The sequence below is a fragment of the Sminthopsis crassicaudata genome, chromosome 1 (genome assembly GCF_048593235.1).
Source record: "Sminthopsis crassicaudata isolate SCR6 chromosome 1, ASM4859323v1, whole genome shotgun sequence".
In the NCBI taxonomy this organism is placed as follows: Eukaryota; Metazoa; Chordata; class Mammalia; order Dasyuromorphia; family Dasyuridae; genus Sminthopsis; species Sminthopsis crassicaudata.
In genome coordinates this window covers 14460350-14480227 of record NC_133617.1, presented here as the reverse complement: position 1 = coordinate 14480227, position 19878 = coordinate 14460350, and the positions used below count along the sequence as shown (strand labels likewise).

The 19878-nt window shown below is 43.3% G+C and overlaps 1 protein-coding gene across 1 annotated transcript in view; it reads left to right on the top strand.

The window, feature by feature from the left end:
* EWSR1 (EWS RNA binding protein 1) overlaps positions 1–18741 on the top strand; it is a 28457-nt gene extending 9716 nt beyond the window's left edge. Inside the window, 14 exon segments of the mRNA XM_074294729.1 lie at positions 5412–5598; positions 7824–7991; positions 9199–9410; positions 10227–10416; positions 13254–13291; positions 13840–13872; positions 14209–14327; positions 15034–15163; positions 15824–15946; positions 16411–16573; positions 17699–17772; positions 17775–17795; positions 18071–18323; positions 18457–18741. Of these exon segments, the coding sequence (XP_074150830.1) occupies positions 5412–5598; positions 7824–7991; positions 9199–9410; positions 10227–10416; positions 13254–13291; positions 13840–13872; positions 14209–14327; positions 15034–15163; positions 15824–15946; positions 16411–16573; positions 17699–17772; positions 17775–17795; positions 18071–18323; positions 18457–18496 (1751 nt within the window). The 3' untranslated portion in view covers positions 18497–18741.
* The last annotated feature ends 1137 nt before the right edge of the window (positions 18742–19878 follow it).

The following is a 19878-nucleotide window of genomic DNA, read 5'->3' as shown; positions in this document are numbered from 1 at the left end:
GGAATAGCTCATAGTTGAGGTTGATAAGGATGAGAAGTTCCTGCAGGGGATAGTATTATGAATGTGAAGGCAGTTGGTAAAGCTTGGGGAGCTAGCTTGAAAAGCTTTAAGTAAGGCAGTGGGGAGCCCCCAGAGCTTCTCAATAGGGAAGTGGCATGATCAGAGATCTGCTGCCCAAAAATACTCTTTGGAGAATATATTGGAGAGAGCAGAGACGGAAACCCAAGGGTGAGCAGCTTGGTCTAGAGTCAGAGCACCATCTGGTGAAAAGAGGTAGATCAAGTATGGGCCTCACTACTGGTTCTCCCTGCCCCAATATATTTACCATGTCTCCATTTTGTGTTTTTCTCCTTCTCTGTCATTGCTCTGCAGCAGAAGGTAAGGTCTTTGAAGACCGGATGTTTTGAATTATTGTCTTTGGATCCATAGCATCTTAGCATGGTGCCTGGCACATTGTCATTGTTTAATATTTTCTTGTTTAATTGATTTTAAATGGTGGGTGAGGGAAATGATGAACCTAGAAAAATGCTAAGAAGGATGTATGCACTACAGTAATGGACAAGAGCACAGAATCATGGGCATGGTCAATTCTTTTGTTGGTTATGAGGAGTTGGAGATCCCTAGGGGACATCTAGGATGAGATTGCCAGCAGGGAATAATAATAAAGAAATGGATTTCAAGAGAGACAATAGAGCTAGAGGTTTGATAGAGCTAGAGGTTTAAGACTGTAGCAGATAGTGAAATATATGGGAACAGGTGAAAGCACCAAGAAAAAGAGTATATGGAAAGAGAACTGACTGAAGGGGAGCAGTAGTTGGTCTGTGCCTTAGTCCAGGGAAACAAGTCAAGAAAGGAAAGGTAGGGAGAATGTCTAGGAAGGAGATGATGAGTGATAAAATGCTGTGGTATCAAGCAGTTAGGTCTCTAAATTTGAAGAACACTTATGGTCAAATGGTGGAACCAGAATCCACATTGCAAGGGTTCAAATAGTGAGATTGGGTCATAAGGGAAAGGGATGCAGTGAACTTAATTTTATTAGGGAGCTTGGCAGTGAAAGACTTGGTTTAAGGTTCTGTAGGGTCAGGTATAGGGTTTCCTGAGAATGGGTTATAGGCAGTGGGGAAAGAGCTAATAAATTTTGAGAGTGAATGAATGACTTGAGGGCACACACCTAGAAGAGATGGGAAGGAATGGGATTAAGGATCAGATTGGGGTTTTGTCTCAAAAAGAACTGCTTCAAAGGTTCTTAATGAAGAATATAGACATTTGGTGCATAATGTGGAAAAGAGGCTGCTTATGATGGTTGGAGGGGTTCTACTTTCTCAGTCAAATAAGAGGCACAAGGAATTCTGAGAGAACAGCAGGGGAAGAAAGATCCAGGGCTTGAAAAGTCACTGAAAAGGATAGAAAAGAGCCTCAATCTTGGTAAAGCAACCCAAAAATATTGTGCAGCAGCGAGGGCCCAGTAAAGATTGGAGAGCACTGTATTGGATCCAACATAGCAGAGTTAATACCTCAGGAGAAAATAGCTCTGAGTAGGTAGTTGATGATAGTTCTGAAAAGATGTTGAGGAGTGTGTTGTCATTTATAGGCCTGGGGCCTTCCTTGTAAGGACAGCTGTGTACCCTGTCGAAATTAGGTGTGATAATCTTCTGTAGAAATGAGAGGCCTTAGAGAAAACCAAGCATATAAAGCCTATGTATAACTAGTTATGGAAAAAATGCAAGAATTACATTAATTTGATGTGAATGACTGCATAACTGAGCTGCTTCTCTTTGGATTGCTGAAGTTTAAAAAATTCCTTTGCCCTCCAGTTTTGTTTCTACTTAGATTTAACTGTTCCCTTTATTCTGTATAAAGGGAAGATGGGAATTAGTTGAACTGATTTTCAAGCTGTTTGATAATTCCAGTATGATTTTTATTTAAGTAATTCTTACGTTAAAATATTTTTGGAAAATTTCTCATCATTTTAATTGTTATTTTGCCTAATGAACCAGCTCCTCATGATTTCTACAGAAACCAAATGTTTTTTACAATGAGGTGGTTTCTCCGTTTTTCCTAGTATAGAAGAGAATGCTCATACTGCCAAAAAAAAGTGTTACAATGGGACTAAATATCAGGGGAAAAGGATTTCTTTTCAAAAGATTCAGCATCATACCCTTTGATCCCACAATTCCATTGCTAGGTCTATATTTCAAAAACATTTCCCCAAAAAGGGAAAAGGACTATTTGTAAGTAAATATATATATCTCAGCTTTTTTTTGTGATGGCTTAAGAATTAGAAATCAAAGGGATGCCCATCAATTTCATAATGGCTGAAGTGTAAGATTGTATTAGAATACTATTATGTGATGAGAAAGGACAAGCAGGAGGATTTAAAAAAAAAAACGGGAAGAATTATATGACTTGATGCAAAGTGAAGTAAATAGTATCAGGATAGAATGCTTTTGTACATAGTAGTGGCAACATTGTATGAAGAACTGTGAATGACTTCCCTATTCTCAGCAATTCAGTAATGCTAAGACAATCCCAAAGGACTAATGATAAAGCATTCTATCTACCTCCAGAGGAAGAAATGATAATGACTAAATAAAGACTGAAGAATGCGGTTTTTCATTTTCTATTTTTTGTTGTTGTTGTTGTTTTTGAGTCTTCTTGTGTAAAATGACTAATATGGAAATGTTTTGCATTATTATAATCTGTATCTGATTGTTTATGGGAGATGGGGATGCTGGAATTTGATATTCAAAATTTTTTTAAAAGTTCTTAGAAACTTTCAACATGTAATTGGGGGGGAAATAAAATAATATAACATGATATAAAGAATAAATCTCTGGGGCAGCTAGGTGGTGCAGTGGATATGGCACCATCCCTGAATTCAGGAGAACCTGAGTTCAGATCTGGTCTCAGACACTTAACAGTTGTTAAGTTGTGTGACCCAGCTGGGCAAGTCACTTAACCCTAAGTGCCTCAGCAAAAAAAGAAAGAAAAAACTCCTGATTAGATTTGTCATATATATATATATTTTTTTTTTTTTTTGAAGATTCGGCATCTTTGATTTCTTCTAGATTACTATTCTCTGCCAGTGGATCATCTCACCCCCCTCTGTACCTTAATGGATTTTTTATAGTTGTTTGACCCCAAAAGCTCCAAAGAAAACAACACTTGTGGTGCGAATTGAGGTGGCTTGGCACAGTCAGTTGTCAGATCTGTAATCCAAACCTTTCCAATATGAGAAGACTACCCAGAGCTTGTAATCCATTGGCTTAACTCAGGATTTCAGGGCTTAACACAAGGCACTGAATGAAGGTTTTCATGGAAGATAAAAATCAGAGGATTTTCCCAAATAAACAAGAGATTAATAATCTTATTTTGATTGTTTTGTGTTAATGCCTCTTACTCTCCTTTTTCTCAATCTTTTCAGTTTACTAGTATTTGCTATTTCTCTTTCTGTAATCATTTTGCTCAGATTTTCAAGGCACTACAGGTTAATAAGGATGATTAATTACCTTTGTCTTTTACCATAATGATTGAACAAAAGAAGGCACTAATTATTCCTGTGAAATCTGATGTGATGAATTAGTTTCTGGCAAAATGTCATTTCTTTAAATTGCTTTCCTCATAAATTTTGTAGAAGGTTTGTCATGGTGGGTAGGAAGTAGATCTGACAAGATAAGTAGAATTGTGTTCTGGCTAAAATGAAACTTATTGGACTCTATGAAATTTGATTTAGGACTCTCCAAGACTACAGACTTGATAAATTGATTGTATGACTAACATGCCAACTTTGTGAAGACCTCAACGCTTATTAGTACCTACCTTTCCCTGCCAAAAAAAAACCCGTCCTGTCCCTCAGTGGGAATAGTTGTGTAATTGAAGAACAGATTGTGAATGTGTAGAGGACCTAGCAAGAGTGTGGGGCAGAGGCTACAGAGCTTTGATCTGCAAACCCACTCAGAGATAGGACCTGGTTTATGAGGTAACTTGAGGGCAAGGGGAAATGGCAGAGCAATGGAGCCCAGGGCCTTTCTAGAACATCACCAATGAGGTGAGTTTTCTTGACTCCATGACTGGGAAGGATTGAATTACAGCAGCCTCAGAAAAGTGAGTTCTAAGTGTTACTGAGAAGCAAAGAAAAAACCGGAATTGTAGGTAGTCTGGAATCTCAAAAGGTTTTTTTTAAGATATCTGTTTGCCTGTTAATGGTGTGTTTCCAGGTTTCAAAATTTTATTTAAAATCACTGTCAATCATTGGTACCTTCCTTCCTCCCCCTCCCCATTCTAACATAGGTTTAGATTTTCCTGATAACGCAGTATTTTGTCCACCATTTTTCAGATTTGAGTTGATTTCTGCTTTTTCTAGATTGGGGTAGGGGAAGTCACAGGAGTTTAAAAAAAAAAAAAAAGCCACTCTTTATATAATGTTTAAATCAGTTTCTTCATCTCTTTAACTAAATTTAAGGATGAAAACTTGCTCTTTGGAATTTCCAGAATAATTCATTTAAAACTGCTGCTGTGGCAACTATTTGGTACTCCTAGAAAAAAAGGGAGTTAGTTCAAATAAGAACATCATTATCCTTAGATGTATGTTTGAACTTTTGACCCAAATTGAATTTTTTTTGTTTCTTCTGTAAATGTTTGAAAATGCACTCACTGTTTCTTTGCCTTCTTCCCTAGACTTAGAAAAGGGAATTAGTTCAAATAAGAACATCATTATCCTTATATGTATGTTTGAACTTTTGACCCAAATTGAATTTTGTTTCTTCTGTAAATGTTTGAAAATGCACTCACTGTTTCTTTGCCTTCTTCCCTAGGCTTAACAATTTTAAGGATGTCTAAGTTTTGTGTGTTTTATAATGATTCACTGATTAAGAAAAATATTAGTAACCACTTTGCTAACCACTTTGCAAGTACAGAAAAGGCAAGAAAAAAGTTAAAACAGTCTGATTTTGTTACTTTGAAGTGTTCTACCTAGAGGACTGTTAGATGTGGCATGTATTATCACTAGAGAGAATAGAGTGTTAAAAGAAAAAAATGCTTTTTTTCCCCCCTAGGAATAGTTTTAGGAGAAAACTCCAGGACTCTGGGCTGAAAACCTTATATTTCCCAGGAGCCTTGAGCTTTATAGTTTTTATGATCCTTTTTTATAGTAGATGATGTTTTAATTAACCAAGTAATGTTTTAAACATGGAAACTTGGGCACTTAAGAGTTTGGCCTCCAATTTAGTAACCCATTCACTAGGTGTGTTGTAGATCATTGAGCATAACTTTAGAGCAGAGAGGAATCTTTTGAGCCCAGTTCCCTTACTTTCTCCATGACCAAACTAAGATGAAATGCCGAGAGATGGATCGTCACCATCTGTCCTTTTCTAGGGATTCCAGAAGCCTGACTTGGCTCTTGTTTGTTCTAGGTTATACTACACCAACTGCACCTCAAGCTTACAGTCAGCCTGTCCAAGGATATGGGACAGGGGCATATGATACCACCACTGCTACAGTTACGACCACCCAGGCATCGTATGCAGCACAGTCTGCATATGGCACCCAGCCTGCTTACCCTACCTATGGGCAGCAGCCAGCAACCGCCGCACCTGCGAGGTAATGACATGCTTACCTGTTGCTAGTCTCTTGTAAAGCACCAATGTCAGGGGTTAGAGAATAGACACATGCAGAAACCTGTTGTTTAATTCCATGGGAATTTTAACCCAGCATATTTTTCTTTTAGAGAAGTAGCCTCCCATTCATATGTTGTGAGCACTGCAACCCTCTAGGGTATTAACAGTAGAAAGAAATCAATAAGCCTTGTGCTCAAGGACTTTTCTAAGTCTTAAATTCGGAAAAAACCAAACCAAACCAAAAAAAACAAGTTGTGCTATTGGGTGACTAAATTGTGTAATGCTCATAAGCTGGGATTTGTCCTCAGTGGTGAGGGACTTTGGGGGAGTGGGTTTTACCCAAATTCATGTTTTAGAACCGAGAAGAGTCTTTTGTTTTTCTCACAAAGGGGTAACTGGTAAAATTGTACTTTTAGCCTAAGTTTGGTTTCACCCACCATTATTATGTGGTTTTCTCCTTTCTGAAAACTGCTAACTGCAACAGGGGTAGTAGCATGTGACCCAGCTGTCTGAACACTACACTTCTTGGGATTAGAAGGCCATGCTGCTACCTCCATTTGTCTTTAGACTTCCTTGGCAGTTAACAGTTTCCTCCACAATTGTGGATGGGCCTTAATTCTAGAGACCCAAAGTCAGGTGTGGCATCAGCTGGGTACCATAGTGCTATTGACCAGTAGGGTAAGTGATTCCAACCTCCCGTGCCTGGTTAGCAGTGGGTAAACAGTATTACTTGTTGCTTAACAGAGGATTGAAGGTCTTTACTTTAGCCAGTGTACTTGGTGGCTGCTACAGCGTTGAAGGAAGTAAAACTGAATTGAAAGAAAAGCTTGTAGGGAATAAAGGAGAGATCGACTTGTAACCTAGACTTATTGTCTGCTGTAGAGGTAAGAAATTAGCTCGGGCAAAGACTGGTGAAATTGCTTCTGAAATACACAGTGAGTAATCAGGACCAATCAGGGGGTCATAAGAGTGGCTCATGTTGGAGCAGCCATGAGCCAATTCAGTTTATTAGAGTTGGGTCTCCCTAGGAACCACTTGAAGTATCTGACTGGTGACCCATGGCACCCCCCATTTCAATAAACTTAAAACCTGTCGGGCAATTTCTAATGGGCCATTTTTCAGTGTACTTTCTCATTTCAGTAAGTCCTTTGAAGCCAGATGCCTCACTCCAACCAACAGTATATCCATCCATCCTATCTCTGGAATATCTCTGAATTGTGATGAGATCAATTACTCTGCCTCATTTTCTAGTTTCTTATTTCTGAAACTTTTTAAAACAGCCATCGAAACAAAAACCAGCTGTCCCATCCTATATCTCCTGTCTCCCTCTTCTTATGGTGACTATTCCCTTCCACTGAGAATAACGAAGTGATTTCCTGGCCCTCAGGAGAATGTCTTGCGGTTGCACTCTGAGCCCAGACGGGCCAGCATTTCATACCAGCTCTCAGGCCTGCCAGCTTCTTAGCACAGCTACAGTAGTTTGGCCCAATTCTACTGTACCTTTAGTGAAAGGCTTAATGAAGAGCTGATAGAAAATGCTGGCTTTTCCAGGATTTGGATTGGCTATTTAGTCCTTGCGAGAGATGGGCCATACTTCACCTGATCCATTTTATTTTGTGTGTCCTTGGCTGGTAAACAATTACCCGTTTCCATGACTGCTCTAGAAGGATTTGGAGAGAGACAACCTGTCCCATAATGGTATTGCCATGAGGTGCACTTGAGGCAAGTTTAAGTGACCATTAGCAAATTCGTGTCGGTGTCCACTCATCCTATTTCAAATATTGGAGATGGAAAGTCATTTTTAAAGAAATACAAATACCTTTGTTACATCAGATTATGCCAAACTTGGGACTTGCAACTGAAAACTTAATGTGAAATCCCCCTTGTCCCCACTGTCACTTCTTTAGCTGGAAAGAAGCCCTTTCCCCTCCAAAACCACCTCCCCCTCCAACCCAAAAAACTTTTAACTACCTTCATCTTAGGGGAAAAGGTAATGTGGCGGAATCAGATCCTTTTGGGAACATTGCCCTCCCTTCCCAGAATATTCCCTTCCAGCAAAAGCATTTATAAACTGGCTCTGAGGAGCCTTCTTATTTCCAAGATGATCCTAAGGATGTGTGCTGCTCATACTTGGAGAATGCTTAGGGGTTTGTAGTAAAGAGTGTCCATCAGAAAAGTGGCTTCTTACTTGTACATTTCTCCTTTTAGACCCCAGGATGGTAGCAAGCCCGCTGAGACTAGTCAGCCTCAATCTAGTACAGCAGGCTACAGCCAGCCCAGCCTAGGATATGGACAGAGCAACTACAGTTACCCACAGGTGCCCGGGAGCTACCCCATGCAGCCTGTCACCGCACCTCCATCCTATCCTCCAACCAGGTAACTCTTGGGGTGTGACCAAACATGGCTTGTCTTGTCTCCAGAGATGACTTGTTTTCTGAAACTCCCAGATGAGTCCAACACTATTGTGTTTGCTTAAAAAAAAAGGATAATAAAAAAAAAATGGATTGTAAAACAATAATAATAGTAATAATGACAACAACAATAATCAGAGGGTGGGGGTGGGGAGACAGAGCAATTAGAGATTTACTGGTGTTCCTGTCCTGTTCTCCTTTTGTTTGCTTAATTTTATTGTTGGAGCTGGAATGGATCTTGAGCCCAGGAGCTCCCTCTGCCTTTTGGCCATAGATCCTTTGCAGAATATTGTTTTAAATGAAATGCATAGAAGATATAAAAGAGGCCAATAACATTGAGCCACAGATGTTATTTTTTCCCTCCAAAGTTACAAAACCCTTGAAGTTGAAATGTAGCCATTAACCTCTTAGGGATTGTGATAGATTTTAGGTTAAAATCCTTGATCTAGACCAATCCTCCTTGTTTTACAAAGTGATTGAAGCATGGGAAGTGAAAGCAATCAAATAATTTTGCTCTTTAGAATTCTGGTAAAAAGATTATATGAGGAGATGTTACCTCAAAGGGGGAAATTTTATATTTTTTCTATTTTTGTTGATCGTAGACTTTTTTTAGGTCTTGTTTCTGTTGCTGCCACTCTTCTCAACTCACTTTGTGCCTAAACTTTTGATTACTGCTTATCAATGTTTTTATTTGCCCTATTTTCTTGACATGTCAAGTTCTTGCATTTAGCACTTTTTAAGCATCTGTTTAGAGACAGAGCAGTGAGAGACTTTTGAGAATCTTTTAAAAAGAGTATCTGATTCTGTGCTTACTGCCTTGAGAGTCTTTTGTAGCCATCCGAAGTGGGGAGGGGTATTAAAGGGCAATCTACCTAATGCCTGGTGTGCCCAGTCTGGGCAGCTACTGAGGCTGGCACTGTACTACTGGTTGTGGTCTGGAACCTCACGAGGTTTGGGTTCGAGGCTTTCCTGGCCTAAATTCAGTGCCAGTCTTGATTTTTTTTCTTGGTAGTGATTCAAGGGTGCTTCTGAGGTCTGTTTACTTCAGGATAGATTTTAATATCCTACAAATGGACTGTCCCTGATTTCTTCCCAAATGTGGTTGGGTTGTGGTCCTAATAAGTGACATTGCTGTTTTCTTTCCTAAAAAACTTTAAATTTTTGTCTTTCAGCTATTCCTCTACCCAGCCGACTAGTTACGATCAGAGCAGTTACTCCCAGCAGAATACCTATGGGCAGCAGAGCAGCTATGGACAGCAGAGTAGCTATGGTCAACAGAGCAGCTATGGGCAGCAGCCCCCCACTAGTTATCCCCCCCAAACTGGATCCTACAGCCAGGCTCCAAGTCAATATAGCCAACAGAGCAGCAGCTACGGGCAGCAGAGTGAGTTATTTGGAGAACATGAGTGTCCCAGGGTTGTTGTAAATTCCTGGACTGGGCTGGCTATTGATGTGGGTCACTCAGGTGGCTCCAAGAATGGATCCTGTGCTTGTCTTATATGACATTGGAGCATTTCCCTGTTAGCTTGTATTATACTTTGCCAAGAAAGGGCAGAGGAGATCATTATGACACAAAGTGTTTGAAAGAAACCAGCATTCTTTACCACCTCATCTGCTGGGACAAACACAGCAGGGGAGAGTGGACATTTATTTATGAGGCTGGTGGTATTTATCAGATAATCTAGACAGGGTTTTGGAGAACGAGTGATTCCTCATTTTGGAAATGTCACTGCAAACTACAAATTAACTCAGTATTTTCATTGTAAAATATTTTTCTTGCCTGCAATTTTTTTGTCCCATTCTGCTTATAGTCCAATTACATTACAATTTAGTTAAATATCCTTAAGTGCGAGGAAACTACACTTTCCCTCTTGGAAGGTTTGAGGTGATTGAGCTAGGCTTTTGACCCATGCCCTTTGAAATAGCATCCTCCCCTCCCCCCCATACTGAAGCCATATGTTAGTACGTGGAGGGTTTGCAGCCAGGAGCCCAGCTCTCGTCTCCCCTTTTATCTGGGGCTTCTCTGAGGAAGGTCACCATGGAGGGGATTTGAGATTTTGTGACCTCATGATCTCCTAGGCCAAGCCCTCAGCTGACAGTGTGACAGTTCCCTGACTCTAAAGAAAGGGCAATGAACTGAAACAGAGTAGGCAGTGCCAGGAGACTGCTCTGAGCCTTACCGGTGTGACTTTCTCTTCAGGTGCGTTCCGGCAGGACCATCCCAGTAGCATGGGTGTATATGGGCAGGAGTCTGGAGGCTTTTCCGGACCTGGAGAAAACCGGAGCATGAGTGGCCCTGATAACCGGGGCAGGGGAAGAGGGGGATTTGATCGTGGAGGCATGAGCAGAGGTGGGCGGGGAGGAGGAGGAGGAGGACGCGGTGGAATGGGGTAAGAGCAAACCTTTTCTCCTTTTACCTAATTGTGTTTCATCCATAGGATTTTCAGTGGAAAGAAGGGACTGAAAGATATAAGAAAAAATTAAATCTACATTTCCATGGACAATCTGTTGATCTCAAGTCATCTTCCAAAGCATGGAAATGGCATCTTGTGGCAGAAATGGCAGTATGCGTTTATCCTGCCAGTATAGCCCTTTGGGTTGGGGAGGGGCGGCAATGGTTTGGAACCTAGAACTTTCAGTTCCCTTCATGGTTAACTACAGAGGTATCAAAATGTCCTCTGCGGGTACTAGAGCTCTGGGATGGAACACACACAAACCTTCTAACAATCCTAGGTTTAACTGATTGCCTCTTGAGTGCGTGTCTTGAAATGTCCGATGTGTGTGTAAATAAGTATATAGAGATACTAGATACTGCAGAACTCTGATGTCACCTGTTTTAAGCGGAAGTTTGTCCCCAACATCCATTTGTGTTAAAAAGTACAAGAGTTACTGGAACTCTGTTGGGTGAAGATCCAGATCAGCTAAGTGAACCACTGAAAACGTGGCCCTAAGGTGAAGGATCCAAACATTAGAGAGATTTAGTCGGTCTCCGTGATTTCAGGACTGCTCCCCATTGGAGCTGGGGAGATCCCCAAAGCAGTTTGGCTGTCTTGATCGATGGCACAATCTGATTTAGCAGAACTTGTTTGTTTCTATTGGTAATGTTATAGCCCTGCTCCCCCTCTTCCCTCCCCTGCCCTAATCCCACCCCTCCCCCTTCTGGTGTCTGTGCTTTAATGAAGGTGAGGATGGTACATTAATATTGGTGCTTAATGTTAATATACAGAAGGCATAGCTCTGTGTGTGTTCTGTCCCTACATAAACTAGTTAAAAGTTATGCAGAGTGTCCTCCAAAGTACGTATTGGAGGCCGCTGTCTCTGTCCGTGCCGGCTTAAGACAAAATTGAGTTGTTTTCCAAATTAATGCAGACTTCACAATTAGAATAAAGAACCAGCTAATATTTCATTCATGCCACATATCTCAGTGATTAATGCCTTGATGGGTAGAAGCTAATGGAAAAAAGTGTTCACCTTGGCATTCTGCATAACTTTAACGGAAAGTAAAATCTGAAGGTTGTGGTGAAATCTTTATTGGAGGCGACAAATTGAGATTTGTACAAATAAATATACATACATTTTGGGGTGTTTCATTTGAACCCAAAGAAAACTTAACCAATTTGGGGGGAGGAGGGAACGGGACCTCCCATTGTAAAGGTTTCACCTCTTTGATGAATGTTCTAAAGTAGACCTAGACACTTGAAATGACTATCATCACGTCTCTAATCCCCTAGAAATTTTGGTGCTTTTTTTGATTGCCAACAAAATTCTCAAGTTGTTATTTTTTTCATTTTAATGCTATTAGAAGTAAAGTAGACTTGACTAATAAAGGGAGCCCCTCTTTGTGGACGTAGTTTGTCTACGACCAGAGCCATAGAACAGAGCCTGGCTTTCCCCACGGGTTTCCCACTAGACTGAAGCAGTCTGTGGGGCCGTAGGGGCAGGATAGGGGACCTCCCCCCCTTTTTCGTGGTGTGGTGATGGCTTTCAGTGTCTTCTGCAGGTAAGGCACTCAATGTTGTTAACATGCCCTTTTTCATTGCCTCAGTATTTTGATATTTTCATTGGCTGTTAAACGTGGAAACTTTTTAACATGCTTTGTCGCATTTATATGCTACAGGTTACAAAGTGAGAGCCTTGTATACACTTCAATACTTAAAAAGTACCCGTACTCAGTACTCAGCCGGCAGCATAATGAAAAGTGGGACTAGACACGGTGTCCATATGGAGAGGAAAAAATATACATAGAATATTTTAAACAAAATGTATTCATTGTATAAATGGAATCCTTCTGTAACTTTGGTAATGCATACTTGTTGTTTGGTAATGAAAACAGAGGAGGTATAATACTCTAGAATTGTGTAAAATTAAAGTGTAAACTTTTGTGTTTAAAAAGAGAGAACATTTTATGGTGTGTATTTTTAAGAAAGGAAACAAAGCTGCATGCAACAGCTTGAAATTGTATTTTTAAAATCCTCGGTATTAAAGGTGCAATACTGGCTAGAAAAACCTAGTGAGAACAGCTTCTCTGCCCAAACTCTTGTCTCTTCCTCCCCTTAATTCAGGGCGGTGACTTCAGACTGCCATACCTGAAGAATTGGATTGACTCTGACCTAAATGTCTATAAAGCTGTACCCCCAGTCCATTGAGCCTTGGCCTTGTTTGTAAACTCTCCTCCCACAAAGACTGTTATATCCATCAATAAATAACCTGAATTGTATGGCTTCATGCTGAAGATTTGATGGAAGTGCCCTCTGATGTGTGTTGTAGGCATTTGATGTGGTTGTCTCCTGCTTTATTAAACTGTTAACTGGTTAGGGAGCCCCGAGGCTCAGTTGACGCTCCCCTTGGGAGAAAGCGGGGGTGCACCTTTATGCACATAGCAGAAAGAGAGGGTTCAGCAAAATGTTGCCCCGAGTTTCTGGTTCCTCCTAAGCCCCATTGTCCAGCTGATGATTTTTGTCTTCCTCATTTGCCAAGTATTGCACTATTAATACCCACCCCCCAGAACTGAAAGGGCCAGCCAGACTGGTGTGTAAGATCAGACAAGCAAGGTTGTGTATAAAGAGCAAGCTGAGCTGCCCGGAGCGAGGCCTAGTGACAAGCTGAGAGAGATGCATTGTTTGGAGATGGGGTTAGCCAGTGCCCTTCTTCCCACGAGCCCCCGGGGCTCCGAGCGGCACTGGCTTTGTAAAGGGAAAGGCCTTCATTTCTTCGTTTATCCCCCCAGCAGCGCTGGAGAGCGAGGTGGCTTCAATAAGCCTGGTGGTAAGTTTTTGAGTATTACAATGGATAGTGTTTAAAAAAAAAAAAAAATGCAGTCAGTTCTTAGAAAAATATGATTTTTGTTAGTTTCCTAATGGTTTTAAAAATGGCCTATACAACAAGACTGTAATGGGTACTGCCGGCATTGCATTAGGGGTAATAAGGTTAACCTATGGTTACAAAACAAAGGGTAACTTGAAGTATTGAGCGACTGCTTCTGTAATTTGGGGGAAAAGACATTTTTACAATTTGGTTTATTTGGAGGAAAAAAGTTAATTTAAACTTAACACTGATTGGCACTTTAAGCATTAAACAGGGTAATATCGGTTAATGGTTTAAAAGCAAACTTGTTTTAAAGAAAAAAAAAAGCCCTAGCCCTCTGATCACCAATGTTAAAAGGGGCACTGCTGCTTTTTGGCAGTGCGGGTCAATTGGAGTTTAATGAAGCCCCATCACATGGTGGTGTAGTAGATAGTGATGTGTGTTTGTAAGGTGTGCGGCTTGCAAGGCGTGCACTAACAAGCGTCTGTGTGCTCTTTCCTGATTGGCAGGACCTATGGAAGAAGGACCAGACCTTGACTTAGGTAACTTGGACTCTTTGGGCCTGTTTCTACTCTCCTTCATGGTGCAGGGTTTGGTGGCTTGGTGAATTTTGCTCCTGTGGCCTCAGGGCCATTCATGGGCTTCTTAGTTATCCCTTTTATGGGCTTAAGGCCTCCTAATGAGTCAGACTTTCAGGGTTGGAGGGAGGCTTCAGATGATCCAATCCAGCCCCTCCCTGAGGCATGAAATCATTGCCCACCAGTCTAAAAGCACTATGAGTGCTTCTGATCCGGGCTGATGGGCAGATACCTACTGGCCTGGCCCACGTTTCAGTGGGGAGCTAGGTCTGCTGATGTGTGTTGGCTTTTACATTTTAGGCCCACCTGTAGATCCAGATGAAGACTCCGAAAACAGTGCAATTTATGTACAGGGACTGAATGAAAATGTGACTGTTGACGAACTGGCAGACTTTTTCAAACAGTGTGGGGTTGTCAAGGTGGGTAAAAACTTGGTGTCTCCCAACTCTGCCTGCTCGGCAGTAAGAACGGAAGCTTCTTATTCTCAGGGATGACCCAAGGCTCTCAGAGTGAGGAGACCTAGATTCAGATTTCAGCAGTAGCTGCTTTCATCATATTTGGATTTCTAAATACGGAGTTTTCTATTGTTTATGTGGAGCTCAGTATTGCTTATACAGTAAAGCCTCAGGAGGAGGAGAGGGTATTTACTGAAAGCATAAATTCATCTTTAAACACCATATACTCTATATAGTGTACATATATGTTATGTATGTGTGTGTGTGTGTGTGTGTATACACACATATACACAGACACATTTTTTTCCCCCAATGGAAATTTCCTAAAATGTGTTTGTGCCCTTTCCTGTCTTAATAAATTTCACCTTTTACTAATGGAAGCATTCCTGAACACAGCCTTCTGGGGATTATTGGTGCAATAGCTGATGCCCGAACTGCTTCCACGTTCTGTAAACTGTGCAGCCAAATGTTCTGCTGCTACTGAGCTCCTTTTTAACTTGAGGAGGCCCCCCGGCCTCTCCGGAGACTACAGGTTTTGTGACCTGGACTAGCCGAGCATGGCTGGAGAGGGAGCGGGGAGGGCGGGCCTGATGCATCTGCCAGGGCAAGCTCTGAGGGCTCTGTTTGTCCTGGTGCAGGCCACTGTATAGATGTTGTCTTGTTTGTCTAGATGAACAAAAGGACTGGGCAGCCAATGATAAACATTTACTTAGACAAGGAAACGGGAAAACCAAAAGGAGATGCCACAGTGTCCTACGATGACCCACCTACTGCAAAGGCTGCAGTAGAATGGTTTGATGGTGAGAATGGAGGCCCAGCTTGGAACTGTCTTTGAGGCAACTGCTGGAAAGGGGGAGAGGGGTAACAGAGGGATAATTAGCTGTCAGATTCAAACCAAAGTCAAATTGTACAAGTTAAGACTACTCCTTGTGTAGACTTTGAGTTTGTAAATGGTCACCATGACATAGGCGGGTTTTGAAAGAAGGTTTCAACTTGAACCGCTCCCTTCCTTGGAAACAAGTCTTTAACTTAAAGAAATGTTTATGTGCAAAACCAAACATTAATGGGGCACTTAATTGAAGCTTAGTCCAGTTCTTCCAGTTCTTCTCTTCAGTCCAAGCCCTCTGAGCCTACAGAGGAAGCCACATGTTCCATTCTGATGTGAAACCTGGGATTCCCCTGACTTGTAGAGGACAGTCCCCTTAGGGTTGTTGGGGGCCCAGGACTGACCCCATCAGCCAGCCAGAAGGGAGCTGTGTAACCTGGGGCCCTTGCAGGGTTCGTTCTTACCAAGAGTGAATGTAGTTTACCAGTTGCTAGAGAGCCGGTGGAGGGCAAATGCACACCCTGGGTGGGTTTTTCCTTAGCCAGAAGAATGGTAATGCTGAGGTGGAGAGGGTGACAACCAGGCAGGAAGGAAGAAGCAGAAGTGAACGAGAAAATGCATGTCTCTCTTGTAGGGAAAGACTTCCAAGGGAGCAAACTCAAAGTGTCTCTGGCTCGGAAGAAGCCTCCCATGAACAGCATGCGAGGCGGCATGCCGCCCCGTGAAGGCAGAGGGATGCCTCCCCCTCTCCGAGGAGGTGATGGGGCTCTCGGGGTCCTGGGCACCAGAAGGAGACTTAGAACTAGCCAGGAGTCCATCCTGCCATGAGTGGGGAGGGGGGAGGGAGGGCTGCCCTGTCCTGGAACAAAGAGCCTCACCCCTGCAGCCCACTGAAGAAGCCTTCCCCTTTTAGAGACCTCTTGATGGCCTCAGGGTTGTGGTTTACCCATAGTTACAGAGATTGGAAGCAGCCAAATAATTCAAAACCAGCTCCACGATGTGCCTGTGTTGTGCTGCCAGTAGCCAGAGGGGGACCCCAGTGAGATTATAGTTGGGGGTGGGGAGGTGAAGGTGGTGCTGTCACTTTTTTCACAGGCATTTTTATTTTATCCACAGATGAGACTAGATCTCAGGGACTGTTTTGTTCTAAAGATGGCCTGGGATCAGCAGGGCCTTTATTTGCTAAAGTCAGATACTATAGGGAATTGGTTTTCATTGCAGGTCCTGGAGGACCTGGTGGACCAGGAGGACCCATGGGTCGAATGGGAGGCAGAGGAGGAGACAGAGGAGGTTTTCCACCAAGAGGACCTAGGGGCTCCCGAGGAAACCCTTCAGGAGGAGGAAACGTCCAGCACAGAGCAGGGGATTGGCAGTGCCCTAATCCGTATGTATTTTTTTTTTTTTTTTTTTTTTTTTTTTTTTTTGAGCAAAATAAAACCAAGTTTGCATATATGTGCCATTAGTACTTAAGTTAGCAGCAACTTAAAAGTATCTGTGCCAGGGTAATGAAGGTGCAGGACAAATTTTGAATGGAAAAGGTAAAAATCAGCAAGCCTTTGTTACACACCTACTATGTTCTAGGCAATACTAGATTGAAGAGACATAGAGACCTAAAAGAAAAAGCCCGTTCTTAATGCACTCACAGTCTGCCAGAGGAGGCAGCATGTCAGTTCTTTGTAAACTAGGATCTGTGGTTCTAATGGGAGGAAGGATCTGGAGCTGGTGACATAAAGGGTGTGAGCAGTCACGCTGCATTTTCAAGGGTCACTTGAATGGCTGAGTGAGGGATGGGCTGGAAACAAGGAGACTGTCTCTGCTCTCCCCTCCTCCCCCCAGCAGCTATTGGAATGGCCCAGGAGTGGGGCAGCATCAGGGGGGAGGGGAGCACGTTCTAGAGGTGAGATAAAACTGACCAAGTTTGACATTGGCTTGGGTTGGAGATTGAGAGAGTCCAGGACGACCCTTAGGTTGTGAGCCTGAGGGTCTGGCAGGATGGTGGTGCCCTCTACAGCAGTACAGAACAGGAGTGGGGGAGCACTGGGGGAAAGAGAATGAGGTTCATTTTGTACAGAATTGTTGAATTTAAGATGTCTCCTGTTGGAGGTAAGCAGAGAGGTTGGGGCAGGTCAGCAGGCAAAGATCCACAGGGTGATTCTGTCCACGGGAGCTTTAAGGTGATTGGGGGGGGGGGGGTGAAAAGCCGGTGCCAGAGGCTGCACTGAGAAGTAGTGGTCAGATGGTGGCCATTGTCTGCGCCATTAGTGTTTCAAGCGGAAGGAAGAGAATTTGTTCCTGTTTTCTGGTAGTTTTGTGCGTGATGGTCACATGGTCTCACATGGTCTGAGGCACTAGTTGCCCTGGTTCTGCTTCTGGGCCTGAGGCCTGAGGAGCATCCACAGAGATTCCAATTGAGTGACGGATATCCCGTGTTGTACAAAAGTGTCACTGCGTTGCCTGCCGGCCCAGCCGAGGTTGTTGCTAATGTCTGCTGGGCTCCTTTTCTGTGCAGAGGCTGTGGAAACCAGAATTTTGCTTGGAGAACAGAATGTAATCAGTGTAAAGCCCCTAAGCCGGAGGGATTTCTTCACCACCCTTTCCACCTCCAGGTAGGTACCAGGACGGTATTTTTCAGCTCCTTCCCTGTACAATTTCCAGGAGGGTGATTATTGGTATTATGTTGTTGGAAAGCGTCGTGGTGGTTGGGGAAATGGTGTGTAAAGTGGTGCATGGGTGGGAATCTTAAAGTTTAAAGCCCGAGTCTTTTGTTTCAGGACATCCCCCCCCGCGATTCAAACCCTGCTTGCTCAGTGTCCTCCTTCCCTGAAGTTGGTGGTTAAAGTTCATCTCTGACCTTGGCCAAATCCCTAATTGTTTTTGTCAGGTGGTGATCGTGGCAGAGGTGGCCCTGGTGGCATGAGGGGTGGCAGAGGTGGGCTCATGGACCGTGGAGGGCCTGGTGGTATGTTCAGAGGAGGCCGAGGCGGAGACAGAGGCGGCTTTCGGGGAGGCCGAGGAATGGATCGAGGAGGCTTTGGTGGAGGAAGAAGAGGAGGACCCGGAGGTCCCCCCGGACCTCTCATGGAACAAATGGGAGGCAGAAGAGGAGGGCGTGGAGGACCTGGAAAAATGGATAAGTATGTTTGCAGCAAACTCTCAGGGGAGCAGGGAGTCAGATGCCGTGAGGGGGGGAGCTGTCCGTCGGTGCCCGCCCAGACCGGGGCTGCTGTGTGGTTGGGTGTTTAACAGCCACCTCTTCTTGCCTTTCAGAGGTGAGCACCGTCAGGAGCGCAGAGACCGGCCCTACTAGACGCAGAAATCCCGCAGAGCTGCATTTACTACCAGATTTATTTTTTAAACCAGAAAATGTTTTAAATTTATAATTCCATATTTATAATGTTGGCCACAACATTATGATTATTCCTTGTCTGTACTTTAGTATTTTTCACCATTTGTGGAGAAACATTAAAACAAGTTAAATGGTAGTGCCCTGAGTTTCTTTTCCTTCTTTTAAGATGGTTGTTTAACGAAGACTAATAAACCAATGAGAAACCATTGTTGTGAGCATGCTCAAATATCATTGTGTGGAGACCCAGGAGGAGAACTAACTGTAACAATGTTAATGGTTGTGATGTTTTTTTTTTTTTTTTTTTTTTTTTTTTAAATAAAATTCCAAATGTTTATAAACGTAATACCTCTCGGCCTCTGTTGAGTCAGGCTCTGCACTTGTCCCTGACAGATTTCCACAAGTGCAGTGCAGTTTGACGGGCAACACCTCTTCCTCAATGGGTTCTCCCTGGAACGCTGGGGGAAGACTAGCCAGGCTATGGCAGTAAAGCGGCGTAGTTGTGGGAATATCCGTGGGAGACAACGGGATTGGAGACAGACCCTCTAAGGCCACTGGGGACTCCAAAGTCTGGTGTGATTAAGGAGATGGTTTTCTGGGCCTGGGGCCTCCAGCGGGGACCCAAGGGTGATTGCAAAGCTATTGTTCCTCGGCATTCATCAGCAAATAGGGAGGGGGGGGGCTGTTCTGCTGAGGAAGCAAAATCAGGAACAGGCTATTTTCTGGGCCAGTGCAACAGCATAGACGGCCACATTGTGCTTCTTTTAAAGTACTTTGGATAGGGGCGAGCCTGAAGAGCTCAGTGGGTTGAATTCCCAGTCTGCCTTGGCTGTTTTCTAGCTCCAAAAAGAAAGGGGGGGGGGATTTTGGATCGAATCATTGAGTTCTGAAGTGGCCCCGTTGTTGGGCAGTCTGCCTGGATGGCATCAAAGGATTTTGGTTTAAGCATGAATGCGATCATTGGAGTGCCTGAAGTGATGGGGGCAGGGGAGAGGAGGAAGATGGACATAGCTTGGGACTGTACTGGGTGCGGGCCTTGGGAAGTCTCCAAATGGAGCTCCCCAAGAAATCCTAGCCAGTCTGATAGGGAACTTTTTGTGTACAAAACATAGTCACTTTTCAGCAGTGACCCTGGCAAAACCTATTCCAACTTTTCCCCTCCTTGCCCCGCCCCCAGATGGCAGGTAGTCCAATACATGTTAAATGTCTTAAAGTATGTTAAATGACGGTATAGAGAAAGCTTTCTAACAGAAGCGGCTTTTCCTGCCCTCCCCTGCCCCCTGCTGTGAACACCGGACCCCTTCACAGTTGTGAACCCGGCCTGTGCCCCGGCTGTCTCAGTCTTG